The sequence below is a fragment of the Acinonyx jubatus genome, chromosome D2 (assembly GCF_027475565.1).
Source record: "Acinonyx jubatus isolate Ajub_Pintada_27869175 chromosome D2, VMU_Ajub_asm_v1.0, whole genome shotgun sequence".
Taxonomy (NCBI): domain Eukaryota; kingdom Metazoa; phylum Chordata; class Mammalia; order Carnivora; family Felidae; genus Acinonyx; species Acinonyx jubatus.
In genome coordinates, this window is record NC_069393.1 from 29,296,197 (window position 1) to 29,310,078 (window position 13,882).

Below are 13,882 nucleotides of genomic sequence, written 5' to 3' on the forward strand. Positions count from 1 at the left end.
CTTAAAAGACTGCTTTCTTTCCAGTCTGGCTGTCTCTTCTGTTTTCCACTGTTCATGGGCTATCTTTATTCGTTGAGTAAATTTTATAATAATCTAAATACCTGAAGACATGCTCCTTGCTGAGCCGAAAAACATACAAATAAACCCAAATTATTTGTTATCCTGACAACGAGGAATATTTTAATGTATACCCTTCCAGTCTTTTTTCTCTTTAAACATGCAGTCACAATCTCTTGTATCTTGTGTTTTTCTCTTATTGTTTCGTTTTACATTAAAATGTCCCCCCAAACCTTGGGGGAACCATAAGGTAATAACCCAAGTTGACCTGCCAACATGGGAAACCCAGATGGGATGTCCCTAGTGCTGCCCACAGAGAGGACTTGGCTGAGGCTGGTTAAGCTGTCCCCGTGGGGGAGGACTTGGGTCCCAGAATAAATATGCTTTCTTTGGTGTTTCTCAGATCAAGACTGCAGTCCTGGTGGTCTGTCACTCATATTTCATTGCATGGAGACCTTCACCCATAAGGCAGGAGCATGGGTTCCACTCTTTAGCTCCTGACTGCCATTCCTCTTTTCTAGATCCCGGAACCTTGATAGAGGCCTTGTTTCTTCCAAGCAGGCCCAGCAGGCAGGGTCTAGTAATTGTCTCAGTCACCTTCACCGCTTTCGCTTCCTCTGTGGGGAAAGATAAAGGGATAATGCCTCCTTCTCATCCACTGATGTCCTTTGGGACTTGTGTTCAAGCAGGACATAGATGTGGACATCCTGGCCTTGGTCAATGACACCGTGGGGACCATGATGACGTGCGCCTATGATGATCCCTACTGTGAAGTTGGTGTCATCATTGGTAACTCAATTTGACTTGATTCTCCGGGTTGGGAAAAGGGATTCGTCTGGGGCTTAGCTTTAGCCAACTGAGTAAATTCTGTGGAAGGGTGCTGACACTTCCTATTTATGAGAAGTAACATAGGGAAATGGAAAATTAAAACATTGATTCATCCATCCATCCATCCGTTCATTCAACGAGTATTTACTGCATGCCTTTTGTGTGCTAGGCCCCATGCTCTGCATTGGGTTTTCAGTGGTGAGTTAATACTTAGAGGTTCCTGAGCTTTCAGTGGGCAAGTGGGGGGAAGGCCTGAAAGGTATAAACAAATAATAGAACTGCAGGTGGCGGTGAGGGTGATGACAACAAACAAGCAGGGTGGTGTGACCGAGGGTGAGTGTGGCGAGGCAATCAGGGCAGGTCTCTCTAAGGGTGACATTTGAGCAGGGACCTTGGTGATGAGGAGGAAGGAGCAAAGTGGAGACAGAGAGGGAGAGAGTCGCTGCGAAGGAAAGAGGAGACCTGTGGCCTCTGAGGTGAGATTGCGTCTGGGATGCTCGAGGACCCTAAAAAGCTGAACGGGGGCTGCACCAAAGTGAGTGAAGGCTGAGAGTCATAGGCTATTCAGGTCCGAGGGAGTGGACGGGACTGGGCAGATCGCGTGGGACACAGGACAGAGTTACCATAAGGTCTTTGGCTTTTACTCCGAGGGGAGGCAGGAAGGCACTGGAGGATTTGGGTGGGGAATGGGTAAATGGAGTGTGCGTTTTTAAAAAGCTCATTTCGGCTGCCGTGTCAGCCGAAGAGAATTGACAACTGGGGCAAGAATGGAAGCAAGGTGACCAGCCAAGAGGTCACTGTATCTCCTGTGCGGGCGAGACATGGTGGGGGCCTGGACCAGGGATGTCGCAGCACCACGAAGGTGCCAGGTGGGTGGTTCTCGACACCTGAGCTGGGAGGGAGTCTGCCAGACGCTGGCCGTGAGAAGGCAGTATGGGGGACAATAAAACCAAATGCATTAGATTTATCGACTGTTCTTGAATATTTCCTGCCACCTCCCCGTTCCGTTACCACTACTGGGGAGAGTTTTCTGAATTGCTTTCTCTTAGATTTCCAACCCTTCTCCTCAGCCTGACTTTCCCAAAGGGCAGGATCTTTGCACCCAAGCGGCTTCATCTGCCTTCCCATTTCCGGAGCCCTCAGCTCAGAATGGGATGGGTGCTTGCCAGTCACATCTTCTAACCGCTGTCACCGTGTCTTGGTGACCACGTGTGGCACCCTGCAGACTGGGAGCCACGCCTAAATAGAGTCCACACTTTTCTTAGAAAAGCTTACTCTAGGTACTGTATTACATTCTGCTTCTCTCATTTCTTATTTCTCATGTTGGCTTTAAAATCCTCAGACCAGAGCATCAGGTAGGGGGAGATCCTTTAAAAAAATAATTTTTCTAAGCAGCTTTATTGAGCCGTAAAAATCCTCTCATTTAAGGGATACAATTCAGTGATTTTTAGTAAATTTTGAGTTTCCTAACCATCCCCACAATCCAACTGTAGAACATTGTCATCAGCCCAGTAGGTCCCAAACAGACTGTGCCCTTTTGTAGTCACTCCCCAATATTCTAGTGTTTGAGGAATCTCCTTGGAGTGATTTTGTGTTTGAATAATGGAATGTTGCTTTCTTATGTCATAACTAATCACTGTCAAAGATAAGGGTATAGCTTATGCTAGGAACAATTTGTGGCAGGCCATGAGTACAGAATATTTTTAGTATCAAGTAGAGAAGACACTAAGTAGCTTAGAGAAAGGATTAAAAAAATTAACAGTAGGTTAGTGATTTTTTTTTTTTTTTTTTAATTTCCAAGGTTAGGTTAACTCATCCTCCTCTTTGTAAATGTGCTTTGTCAGCTCTCATGCATATTCATCAGGGACTTCTTCACAATCGACCCCATTCATGACAGCAAACCATTAACATCTGATAAGTGTAGACTTGGCGTGTCAGCTTTATTCCTCATGAACTCCAGGCTTGCCAAAGCTGTTCCCTCAGTGAGAACCAGGCCCGGAAAGTGGATCAAAAGCACTTTGTGGTACATTCAGAGGACTCTCAGGCAGTTAAGAGTTCTCTCTGTCTTTGCCCAGCTGGGAGCCCTTCCGTCTTTGCGTATTTGCTCTGATCCCTTGTTCAGGCACTGGCACCAACGCGTGCTACATGGAGGACATGAGCAACATTGACCTGGTGGAAGGCGACGAGGGCAGGATGTGCATCAACACGGAGTGGGGGGCCTTTGGGGACGACGGGGCTCTGGAAGACATCCGCACCGAGTTCGACCGGGAGCTGGACCTTGGCTCTCTCAACCCTGGGAAGCAGCTGTGAGTCCCCTCGTGTGCTCTAAATCGGGGCCTCGGTATTTACAGTAAATTGCCAGTCCCTCAGGTACACCTTATACCCGGCAGATTTTCTAGATGTGACTAGTTTCCTGCCATAATGATTCTGCGAGGCGAGGCTTGTGTTTCAGTTTCATTGGACACCTGTGGAAAGTGAAGGCAAGGAAATGGAGTGATGCCCCCTAGGTCATAATCCTGATTCAATTTCAGTCCGTATTTCCGGAGCACATATGTGTGAGGCAGGGGAGATACGCCGTGAACCCAGGGACTCGAGTCCTGCCCTCTTGGTGCGTTCGGACGAGGGGCCATAGAGCAGACCGATGTGGCCAAGGGAGCAGGACTCAGGCAAGTCCCTCACTGGTGTTTCCAGGGCTCCCCTGTCACCCCACTTTCTCAGAGGCCTGATCATAGCACCTGGGGGTCTTTCCCAGCTCTCATCCCACACTCACCAGTGGAGTAACTATTGGGAGTTTGCCCTAGCTCTGCCTGCATGCTGAGCTCCCAGAGCTTGCCTTAACAGGCAGAGTGCCTTACACACTGTTGCAGCTCATGAAGTGTTTCTTGGACAAAAAGACATTTTTTAGATAATTTTTTTTTGTGGGGCACCTGGGTGGCTCAGTCAGTTACACATCCAACTTTGGCTCATGATCTCATGGTTCATGGGTTCAAGCCCTGCGTCAGGCTCTGTGCTGACAGCTCGGAGCCTGGAGCCTGCTTCAGATTCTCTCTCTCTCTCTCTCTCTCTCTCAAAAATAATAAATAAACATTAAAATTTTTTTCTTTTTTTGTTTTGTTTTGTTAGTTTTTTTCCTTTCAAAGTGAAAGAATAGTTTTTTAAAATGTTTACTTGTTTATTTTGAGAGAGAGAGAGAGAGAGAGCATGAGCGTGGTAGGGATAGAGAGAGTGAGAGAATGAGAATCACAAGCAGGCTTGTTGCTGTCAGTGTAGAACCCGTTGTGGGTCTCGATCCCACGAACTGTGAAATCATGACCTGAGCCAAAATCAAGAGTCGGTCACTTACCTGACTGAGCCACCCAGGAGCTCCTGAAAAGCCTTTCTTAAAAAAAATAGAATAATTTCAAACTTACAGAGAAGTTACAAAAATGGGACAAAATTCCCCTTCACCCAGATTCCTTAAGTACTAATATTCTCTCTCTGTTTCTGTGTACATGTATATACATACACATATATACAAAATGTCTAAATAGAATTATTTTTCTGAACCATTTGAGACTAAGTTGCAAACATAGTATCCCTTCAGTCCTAAATACTTCAAAATGAATTATTTGCAAACAAGTGTATTGTCTCACATAACCAAAGTATAATTATCAAAATTAGGAAATAAATACTTAATCTAACTTATAGAACTTATTCAAAATTCATTAGCTGCCCCATTACTGTCCCTTATAAAAGAGAAAAAGTTCAGGCTCACACATTACATCTTGTTGCTATTGTCTTTAGCTTCCTTTAATCTGGACATCTTCTGTAGTGTCTCTTAGTTTTTTATGATCTTAAGACATATAAGCCATATATTTTACAGAATATCCCTCAATTGTATTTTCCTGATGTTTCCTCATGATTAGATTCAGGTGGTGTATTTTTGGCAGGAATATCACAGAGGGGACGATGTTTCCTCTTCAGTGCATCACATCTGGAAGCACATGCTGTGTGTTCCATCCCATGTGATGCTACCTCGAATCACTCGGTTAAGGGGATATGAAAGGTTTCTCTACCAGAAGGTTATTGTTATTCCTTCTGTAAAGAATACGTATCTGGTGAAGCCTACTTTGAGGCTATGTGAATATCCTTTCTCATTAAACTTTCACTCTTTACTTTTAGCATCCTTTGATGAATTTCCAAATCTATTATTCCCTCCATGTTTATTCGTTGTTATTTTACTGTAAATAACAGCTTTCCTATCTCCTCCATTTATTTGTTTATACTAATATGAACTCATGGATTCTTTTTTTATTATTTATTTTTTTAATTTTAATTTTATTTTATTTTTATTATTTTTAACGTTTTTTATTTATTTTTGAGACAGAGAGAGACAGAGCATGAATGGGGGAGGGGCAGAGAGAGAGGGAGACACAGAATCGGAAGCAGGCTCCAGGCTCTGAGCCATCAGCCCAGAGCCCGACGCGGGGCTCGAACTCACGGACCGCGAGATCGTGACCTGAGCTGAAGTCGGACGCTTAACCGACTGAGCCACCCAGGCGCCCCTTTTTTTTTTTTATTATTTAATGGAGGGTTCTTCTTATCATTATTTATTTTGATGCTCAAATATTTTTGGACATGACCAATGGAAGCTTCTCCAGACTGGTCCCCTGTGTCCTTAACGATGTGCTCCCATCACTCTTGAAGTACTTCCTTATTTTTCTGGCCCGGTAAGATGTTCCAGGCTCATCGGGATTTTTTCTATTCCCAGCCATTTTCTCAAGAAGCTCTGATGAATAAATATTTTGAGTCCCTCCTAGAAACGATTCAAACACTAGAACCGCATACCTGGAAAACAAATTTCTGCTTTGGGCGTACCTGCTCCCCAGCACATACCTGTTTCACTGGTGACACAGAGCAGTCATGGCCCATGAAAGTGGGACCCATTTTTTGGACTTTGTCGTTCTCACTCTCTCCATCTCACTTAAAACAAATTTCATCCCCCAAACCCAACCAGGATTTCTTTTGACTATCTTCTGCTTCTGCAATGTTCTAAGAGGTTTTATAACGAAATAGGTAAAGTTGATTAGAAAACAGGTTGTCCTTGATTTTGTGTCTATTATCTTGGAGAATAAAAATTATATTTAGTTTTTTCCCTGGGAAACAACTAGTAATTGCTTGTTGGATACAAATTCAACGTCAAGGTGTAGGTAGCCTGGTGGGATATGTCATCCACACTATTGTAGAACCTCTCTGGTTCTACAGACACAGCATCTTTCTCTCTGGGACAAAAGCATGGTATAGGAATTGGAAGTGTCTGAAATTTGGATTTGTCATGCCATGGTTGGTGATCTTGGGATCACCTGAAGTCCATGAAGTCAAGATTCCTTATACCTAATATGAGAATGGTACTCCTGTGGCCAGGGGTGATTTGTGATAAAGATCCTTGGATTCAAGCACTTTGTGAGAAGGAAGGAATATTAGGTCTCCTCTAGCATAGTTCTCTCCTTTTATAAATTTTTAAAAAATGTTTATTTTTGAGAGAGAGACAGAGTGCAAGTGGGGGAGGAGCAGAGAGAGAGGGAGACACAGAATCTGAAGCAGGCTCCAGGCTCTGAGCTTTCAGCACAGAGCCCCATGTGGGGCTTGAACCCGTGAGCCGCGAGATCATGACCTGAGCTAAAGTTGGACGCTTAACTGACCGAGACACCGAGGTGCCCCCCCTCTCCTTTTATAGATGAAGAGAATGCATCCCAGAGAGAATAAGTGAGCTCCCAAGGGCACCCCGGGCTGGGATGGGGACTGAGGCCTCCTGACCCATGGAGTTGTCTTTCTGTTTCTCCTGCTCTTGATCATGGGCCATAGCTCATGAGCATTGGGAAGGATGCTGCATAACTAAAGGTGTTGCTGCTACTGATCTGTTCACCAAATTGTAGGTTTGAGAAGATGATCAGCGGCCTATACCTGGGTGAACTTGTCAGGATCATCTTGCTGAAGATGGCCAAGGCAGGCCTCCTGTTTGGCGGCAAGAAATCCTCTGCTCTCCACACTAAGGGCAAGATTGAAACACGGCATGTGGCTGCCATGGAGAAGTAAGTGGCTGGCTGGGTCCTTTTCACCTTCACTCTGCAGAAGGTTAGAGTGGGGAGCCAAGGCGTGGTATGATCATGGTAGTGGTCCAGCTGAAGGGACCAGATCTGTCCAGATCTTCACCAGGACAACTTCGGACCTGGACCCAGCTTCAGGTGGGTTGGCGATGCCTACCATGGCTCAAGTGTGGCTTCTTGTTGGTTTCATCAGCCAGGGATTCTGTGGTTGCAGGTCAACTCCTTTCTTTTCCTGCCTTCTTCCTCCCTAAAGTGGTCACTTACAACCTTTTTAGGGCCACAGACCTGTTTGAGGGTCTAATTCAAGTTCTGGACCTTTTACCATAAAAATGTACATTTGTACTCAATTTTGCTTACACTATTAGGGCATTCTTGGACCCATTAAAGATTCCCATGCATGGAATCTTAAGGTAAGGACTCCTGCTACAGCAAGAACCTTCTCTACCTGGTGCTATTGGAGACTGACTTTGGCTTTGGTGATGTGAGACCTCACACAGAGGTCCCTGCAATGGGGACAGGGCTGGTGAAGGCGGCTGGAACCAGTCCACTCAGGGTCCTGTTCCTCAGGCTTAGAAACCCCGGCATTGCCCTGAGCTTCATAATCAGTTTAGATTCTGAGCTCAGGGGAGAGGCATCTGACTCCTAGAGTCTGATTTTGTGCACAGCATAGCAGGGACTGAGTTTCTGCGAAAGGCAGAATAGTACAGGGTGGTTAAAAGGGTGAGCTCGTGATCTAACTGCCTGAGTTCAGATCCTGACCCTTGCAATTCCTGGCTATGCGACTGTGGACAAGTTACCCTCTCTATGCCTCAGGTCTCTCTCTGTACAATAGGGTAATGCCAGTACTTCCCCCAGGATTGTTGTGAGGGTTGTATTAATATGTGTCAAATCTGTAGACAAGTGCCTGGCATATAGTGAGGGCTCAGTAAACGGTGGCTGCTATGATCATTGTTGATATTGTTATCGTTATTCTATTACTAGGTGCCAGCTTACTTATTTTCCCACTCCTGCGAGGTGGGAAATGTGGTTCTCTAAGGGGACTCTCATGGGATGGAGAAATGTGGTCTTCTCACTCCTATTCCCCTGGCCAGGTATAAAGAAGGCCTGGCCAATACAAGAGAGATCCTGACAGATCTGGGCCTGGAGCCTTCGGAGGCCGACTGCATCGCAGTTCAGCACGTCTGCACCATCGTGTCCTTCCGTTCAGCCAATCTCTGTGCAGCGGCCCTGGCAGCCATCCTGACACGCCTCCGGGAGAACAAGAAGCTGGTGCGGCTCCGGACCACCGTGGGCATGGATGGCACAGTCTACAAGATACATCCTCAGTGAGTGCCGCCTGCCAGCCTGCATCCCTCACCATGTGTCTCTCCAGAGCAGAGTCCCAGGGTTCTCTCTAAACTCTGCTGCTTCTCTGTGTTGCTGGCACCAACCACGTCCTGTTGGTTCTGAGTTTACAGAGGAAAGAGAGACTATATTCATCTAGCTGGCTGGGTTGCCTTGGGGGATCATTCTTAAATATTCTGGGGCGCCTGGGTGGCTCAGTCCGCTAGACCTCGGACCTTTGATTTTGGCTCCGGTCATGATCTCACGGTTGTGAGATTGAGTCCTGCATTGGGTTCTAGGATTCTCTCTCACTCTCTGCCCCTCTCCTGCTTGCAGTGCATGCTCATGCTCTCTCTCTCTCTCAAAAACAAAAAAAGAAAAAAAAAGAAAGAAAAGAAAAGAAATATTTTGCTAAACCCAGTTGCCTGACTAGAAGGGCATCCATCCATGTGTTTATCCATCTGTCCATCTATCTATGTTAGTATCAAGTACCTACTATCTGGTAAGATTGGAAAGTAATATACACTCAGTTATATATGAGGAAAAATCAGAATGGCAGAGGGTGCCAGGTTCACAGGAAGGATACTGGTAAGAAAACACAGAGAAGTGAGAATTTCCTAGAAGGAGGAAGTGTGAGAGTCCCTCTGGCTAATAGAGGTGGTATTGGAAGTCAGGTGATTACACACTGGAAAGAGCTGGGGAAAGAACCCTTCCCGTTTGGACAGAGATGATGCTCAGCCAGTACAGTCTTGTGGACATGCCCTGCTGATTGAAATATTAATGGTAAAATAGCCATTTCTTGGGGTGCACCTGGGTGGCTCAGTCAGTCAAGTGTCTGACTTTGGCTCTGGTCACGATCTCATGGTTCGTGGGTTAGAGCCCCGCGTCGGGCTCTGTGCTGACAGCTCAGAGCCTGGAGCCTGCTTCAGATTCTGTACCACCCTCTCTCTCTGCCCCTTCCCCTCTTGTGCTCTCTCTCACTCTCAATAAACTTAAAAATAACAGCCACTTCTTTGAGCCTCCAAGTGTCCCTTCTGCTACCCTAGCTGCCCTAGCCCCTCCCCCCAGTCATCTCCTTACCCTCCCACCATCCGGGAACTAAAGAGGTGAACCCAGCAAGGCTCCCAGGACCCCACTCCACTGCTACACCTGGGTCTCTTCCCATTGACCAGGCATGGGCCTTTATGATTATTACATATTTTGCCATCACCCCTGCCTTCAGATACCCAAAACGCCTGCACAAGGTGGTGAGGAAACTGGTTCCGAACTGTGATGTCCGCTTCCTCTTGTCGGAGAGTGGAAGCACCAAGGGGGCTGCTATGGTGACAGCGGTGGCCTCCCGTGTGCAGGCCCAACGGAAGCAGATTGACAAGGTGCTGGCTTTGTTCCAGCTGACTCAAGAGCAACTTAAGGCTGTGCAGGGCAAGATGCGGACTGAATTCGAGTACGGGCTGAAAAGAGACACCCACCTGCTGGCCACGGTCAAGATGCTGCCCACCTACGTTTGCGGGATGCCGGATGGTACAGGTGGGCCATGCACAGAGCTCTCCAAAACTCCTCAAACCCAGTTAGGTTGTTTTGTTTTAAAAGCCTTGGAGTCGTGTCTGTAATGGAGGGAGGGGGAGTAGGGTAGAAGGTCGGTACTCCTTCTGAATCTATTTGCCTTGGTTGATCCAAGGCATTTGCAACGGAAGAATACCTAAGTGAGGTCACATGTATGTGTCAATGTAGTTGAGGACACAGAGTGTACCCCACGCTGTTGGCGAACAGAAGACCCAGGTGTTGTCCCTGGGAGCGAGCTGCCATCTGGACACTTGGAGCTGTCTGGCTTGTCTTCTGCCTGCTCCTCTCTCTCTTCTCCTGGGGCTTGGTTACTCCTCTCTGTCTCTCTCTCATTGCTCTCTGACCCTTTCCCTGTGCTCAGCCCAGAGGAGCCACTAAGCAGTGGGGTGAGTTCTTTAGACAAGTCACCTCACCTCTTTGAACCTCAGTAGCCTTACATGGAAACAATGACCTTTGTAAAATGGTTTTTTATCTTGTGATTTTCTTTGGAATCTTTCATCTCATTTCCCCTCATAACCACTTCGTAAGTGATGTAGTGAAAAAATGATTCCCATTTTATTGCTGACAATTCGGAGACTCGGAGAGGTCAGATGACATACTCAAAGCCACACATCTGCACCTTGGGTCTCACAGCAACAGAGATCTTTTCCAGCGCTAATATCCTTCGAGTCTGTGTGGGGAGAAAAAATAGGAGCAGTAAAAGACACTGTTCAAGTGTTCATTCTTTGATCTCTTTACTCCTTCTGCCTTCATTTTTCACAATTTCACTAAGTACCTACGATACGTCGGGCTCTGGTCCAGGTATGGCCAGAGAGCAGGAGGAAAACACAGTCCCTACCCCTGTGGAGCTTACGTTCTGTTGGGCTGGCGGACAATAAGCAAAAGCCATGAACATTTAGTAAATAATAAACAAGGGCCATGTAGCAGCAGATGCTATGAAGAAAAATAGAGCAGGATAAGGGGTCAGAAAGCTGGCTGGGAGTGATGCCTTCGGCAAATTCGGGAAACAATAGAATGACCGGTGTGGCCAGAACGGAGTGAGAAGAGGCAGAGGGCAAGTTGCAAGGTCACACAGAACAGACTCTGGTGCTCTTCAATGTCAGGAGAAATGAGAGATACTATTGGCCCTGGATGGTAATGGGGGTCGGACTTGACATGGCTTCTTATTGGTCACGTGCAGGTGTGGGAATCCAGGAATGAGAAGAGCAGGGGGCAGGAAGAATCATTTCATGAACACTCCCTCTAGGCCACAGAGACAGGATGGAAACACCCTCCAGAGTTCATTGCAGTCAGTGTAGCCTGGCCTGGATTCACCCTCAGAGGCTCCTTGAGCACAAGTATCAAGTGTGGCCTTTAGCAGATACCAAGAAAAGCAGGCGGCCTCAGTCAGCCTCAAAGCGCCTGCCCAGTGCTCTGACGCTGTGCTTGGTGACGGCCACAGTCCTCTGGCTCGAGAGCCCCAAGGGAAAAGGCTCTGAGTCGGCTGTATTTTGGTGTCTCCTCTTCCTCTCAATGCCTCCACGTGAGCCCCTGTTCTATGGACACTGGTGGAAGGCAGCTCCAACTTTCTCCACCACAGAGAAAGGCAAGTTCCTTGCCCTGGATCTGGGGGGAACCAACTTCCGGGTCCTCCTGGTAAAGATCAGAAGTGGACGGAGGTCGGTGCGAATGTACAACAAGATCTTCGCCATCCCCTTGGAGATCATGCAGGGCACCGGCGAGGAGGTGAGCGCCGGGCGGGGGAGTTCTGTGCCCGAGGGGCCAGCCTGCCACCCTGTGTCCCTGCTGGCCTGGCCTGACTGCCACTCTTTCCCTGCAGCTGTTTGACCACATTGTGCAGTGCATCGCTGACTTCCTGGACTACATGGGCCTCAAGGGAGCCCAGCTGCCCCTGGGCTTCACATTCTCATTTCCCTGCAGGCAGACGAGCATTGACAAGGTAAGACAGCCCTGCAGGCTTACAGACAGCCCTGTGGGCTTCTTTCTCCCACCAGGGAACCTCAGCGTACCTCTGAGTCAACATTTATTTCCTGTTTTAAGGGTCTCAGGTTCAGGGCAGCTGGGGAAACATAATCAAGAACTTGATTATGTTTTCTACTAATATTTTCTATTCATTATGTTCCATTTTCACTGGTATTTTTTTGTTTTTTGTTTTAAAGATTTTTTCATTTTTTTTTTTAAATAACTTCTATTCTCAATAGTGACACGCTCTCCTGACTGAGCCAGCCGTGTGGCCCCACTGTTATTTTTTGGATTGAAGTTCACAAGAGATTTAGGGCAGTATACAGTAAAGGGACACATGCGTAAGAGAGCTGTTAAATGGGAGGTTAAATCATATTATGGAGAGATGGAGAGAGGTAATGACCAGTTAAAGCCAGTTATAACTTTTAGGTAGTAATAATGCCTGTGAACTCCTGGGCGGCCATTGTGAACAGGGAGACACGGTAGGCTGCAGGGTGTTATCTGTTGAATGAAAGCTTACCAGTGCATCAGAAGTGTATTTCCTTCCTGATATTAGAATCGGAGAAAGAATTTATCACACAAACACTTACTTAGTTGACAATGAAGGATATCATGGATAACAGTTTTAATAAATCATTCATAATAATTTAGAAACGTGTATCACCAAGGCTTTCTTGGAATTCTGGGATAAAAACGCCATTCTCCGGGGGCGCCTGGGTGGCTCAGTGGGTTGAGCGACTGACTTCAGCTCAGGTCATGATCTTGCGGTTCACAAGTTTGAGTCCTGTGTCAGGCTCCGTGCTGACGGCTCGGAGCCTGGAGCCTGCTTCGGATTCTGTGTCTCCCTCTCTCTCTGCCCTCCCCCGCTCATGCTCTGTCTCTCTTTCTCTCTCTCTCTCAAAAATAAATAAACATTAAAAAAAAAAACACCCAAAAACCCCATTCACCAGCTCATGGAGAGGGAGCACGTGTGCTCCCTGACAGGCTTACTTACAGGGCTGGTGGAGAGGAGAGCACCACTTTTGAATTTATGGGGAGAAGTCTGGTCAACACAAGTCAACCCGAGAGCTCATGACGATGATAATAAGAATGGCACCAAAGATTTGTTAAGATTTCATCTAATCCACTCAGCGTCCCCATGATGTACGTACTATTTTTGTTTTGTTTTGTGCCATTTCTTTAATTGTAGTAAAATAGATACAACACAAAATTGACCACTTTAACCACTTTTAAGTGTGCGGTTCTGTGGCATTAAGTACATTCGCGTTGTCATGAAACCATCACCGCTATCCATCTTCCAAACTTTTTTATCTCCCCAAACTGCAACTCTATACCCATTAAGTAATAATTCCCCAGTTACCCCTCCCCCAGTCCCTCCTAACATCTAGTCCACTTCCTGTCTCTATGAGTTGGACTATTTCGGGCACCCCATCTAAGTGGAATCATACTGTATTCGTCGTTTGTGACTGGCTTATTCCACTTAGCTATAATGTCCTCGAGATTCATACATGTTGTAGCACGTGTCACAATTTCCATCCTTTTTTAAACTCAGTGATAGCTCATTGTATGTATGCATACTATTTTTAATCACCTTGTTGTGGTTAGGAAAATCAGAAGCACAGAGAGGTAGGTGACTTGTCCAAATTGCCACATCTATAAACACTGGTGATACTGGCCTGAGAGCCCAGGCTCTTACACTTCACCCTTGGGGAGACCAGGACCTGGAACCATGTCGTTAAAATGCACAGCATACTTACATCTATATAATTAAAACCAAAAAATCAAGAAACAATCAATATCCATTTTCTATCCTATTTCATTTCTCATATGAGAAAGTTGAGCCATGCAGGCCTCATCTGATTGGTCAGTACAAAATCAAACTGAGGCAGAGCTCTTCGGGGCTCTGAGAACAGCGTGGAAACATGCACATCAGCAGCGCCTTCCCACCCGAATTATTCAGAGAATGAGGAGAGAGGGGTTCAAGAGGGTGTGTTATCTGGTAATATGGCTGACTCTCTTAAGATTAAAAATGCCAGAATGCTAAGGCCGGAAGACCCATTTCT

The 13,882-nt window shown here is 46.5% G+C and overlaps 1 protein-coding gene across 1 annotated transcript in view; it reads left to right on the plus strand.

Moving 5' to 3' along the window:
* Window positions 1-13,882, plus strand: part of HKDC1 (hexokinase domain containing 1) — a 48,868-nt gene that overhangs the window by 17,583 nt on the left and 17,403 nt on the right. Inside the window, exons 6-12 of the mRNA XM_015063370.3 lie at window positions 747-846; window positions 3,008-3,191; window positions 6,801-6,956; window positions 8,063-8,296; window positions 9,517-9,821; window positions 11,437-11,582; window positions 11,677-11,796. Of these exons, the coding sequence (XP_014918856.1) occupies window positions 747-846; window positions 3,008-3,191; window positions 6,801-6,956; window positions 8,063-8,296; window positions 9,517-9,821; window positions 11,437-11,582; window positions 11,677-11,796 (1,245 nt within the window). The remainder of the gene's footprint in view (window positions 1-746; window positions 847-3,007; window positions 3,192-6,800; window positions 6,957-8,062; window positions 8,297-9,516; window positions 9,822-11,436; window positions 11,583-11,676; window positions 11,797-13,882) is intronic.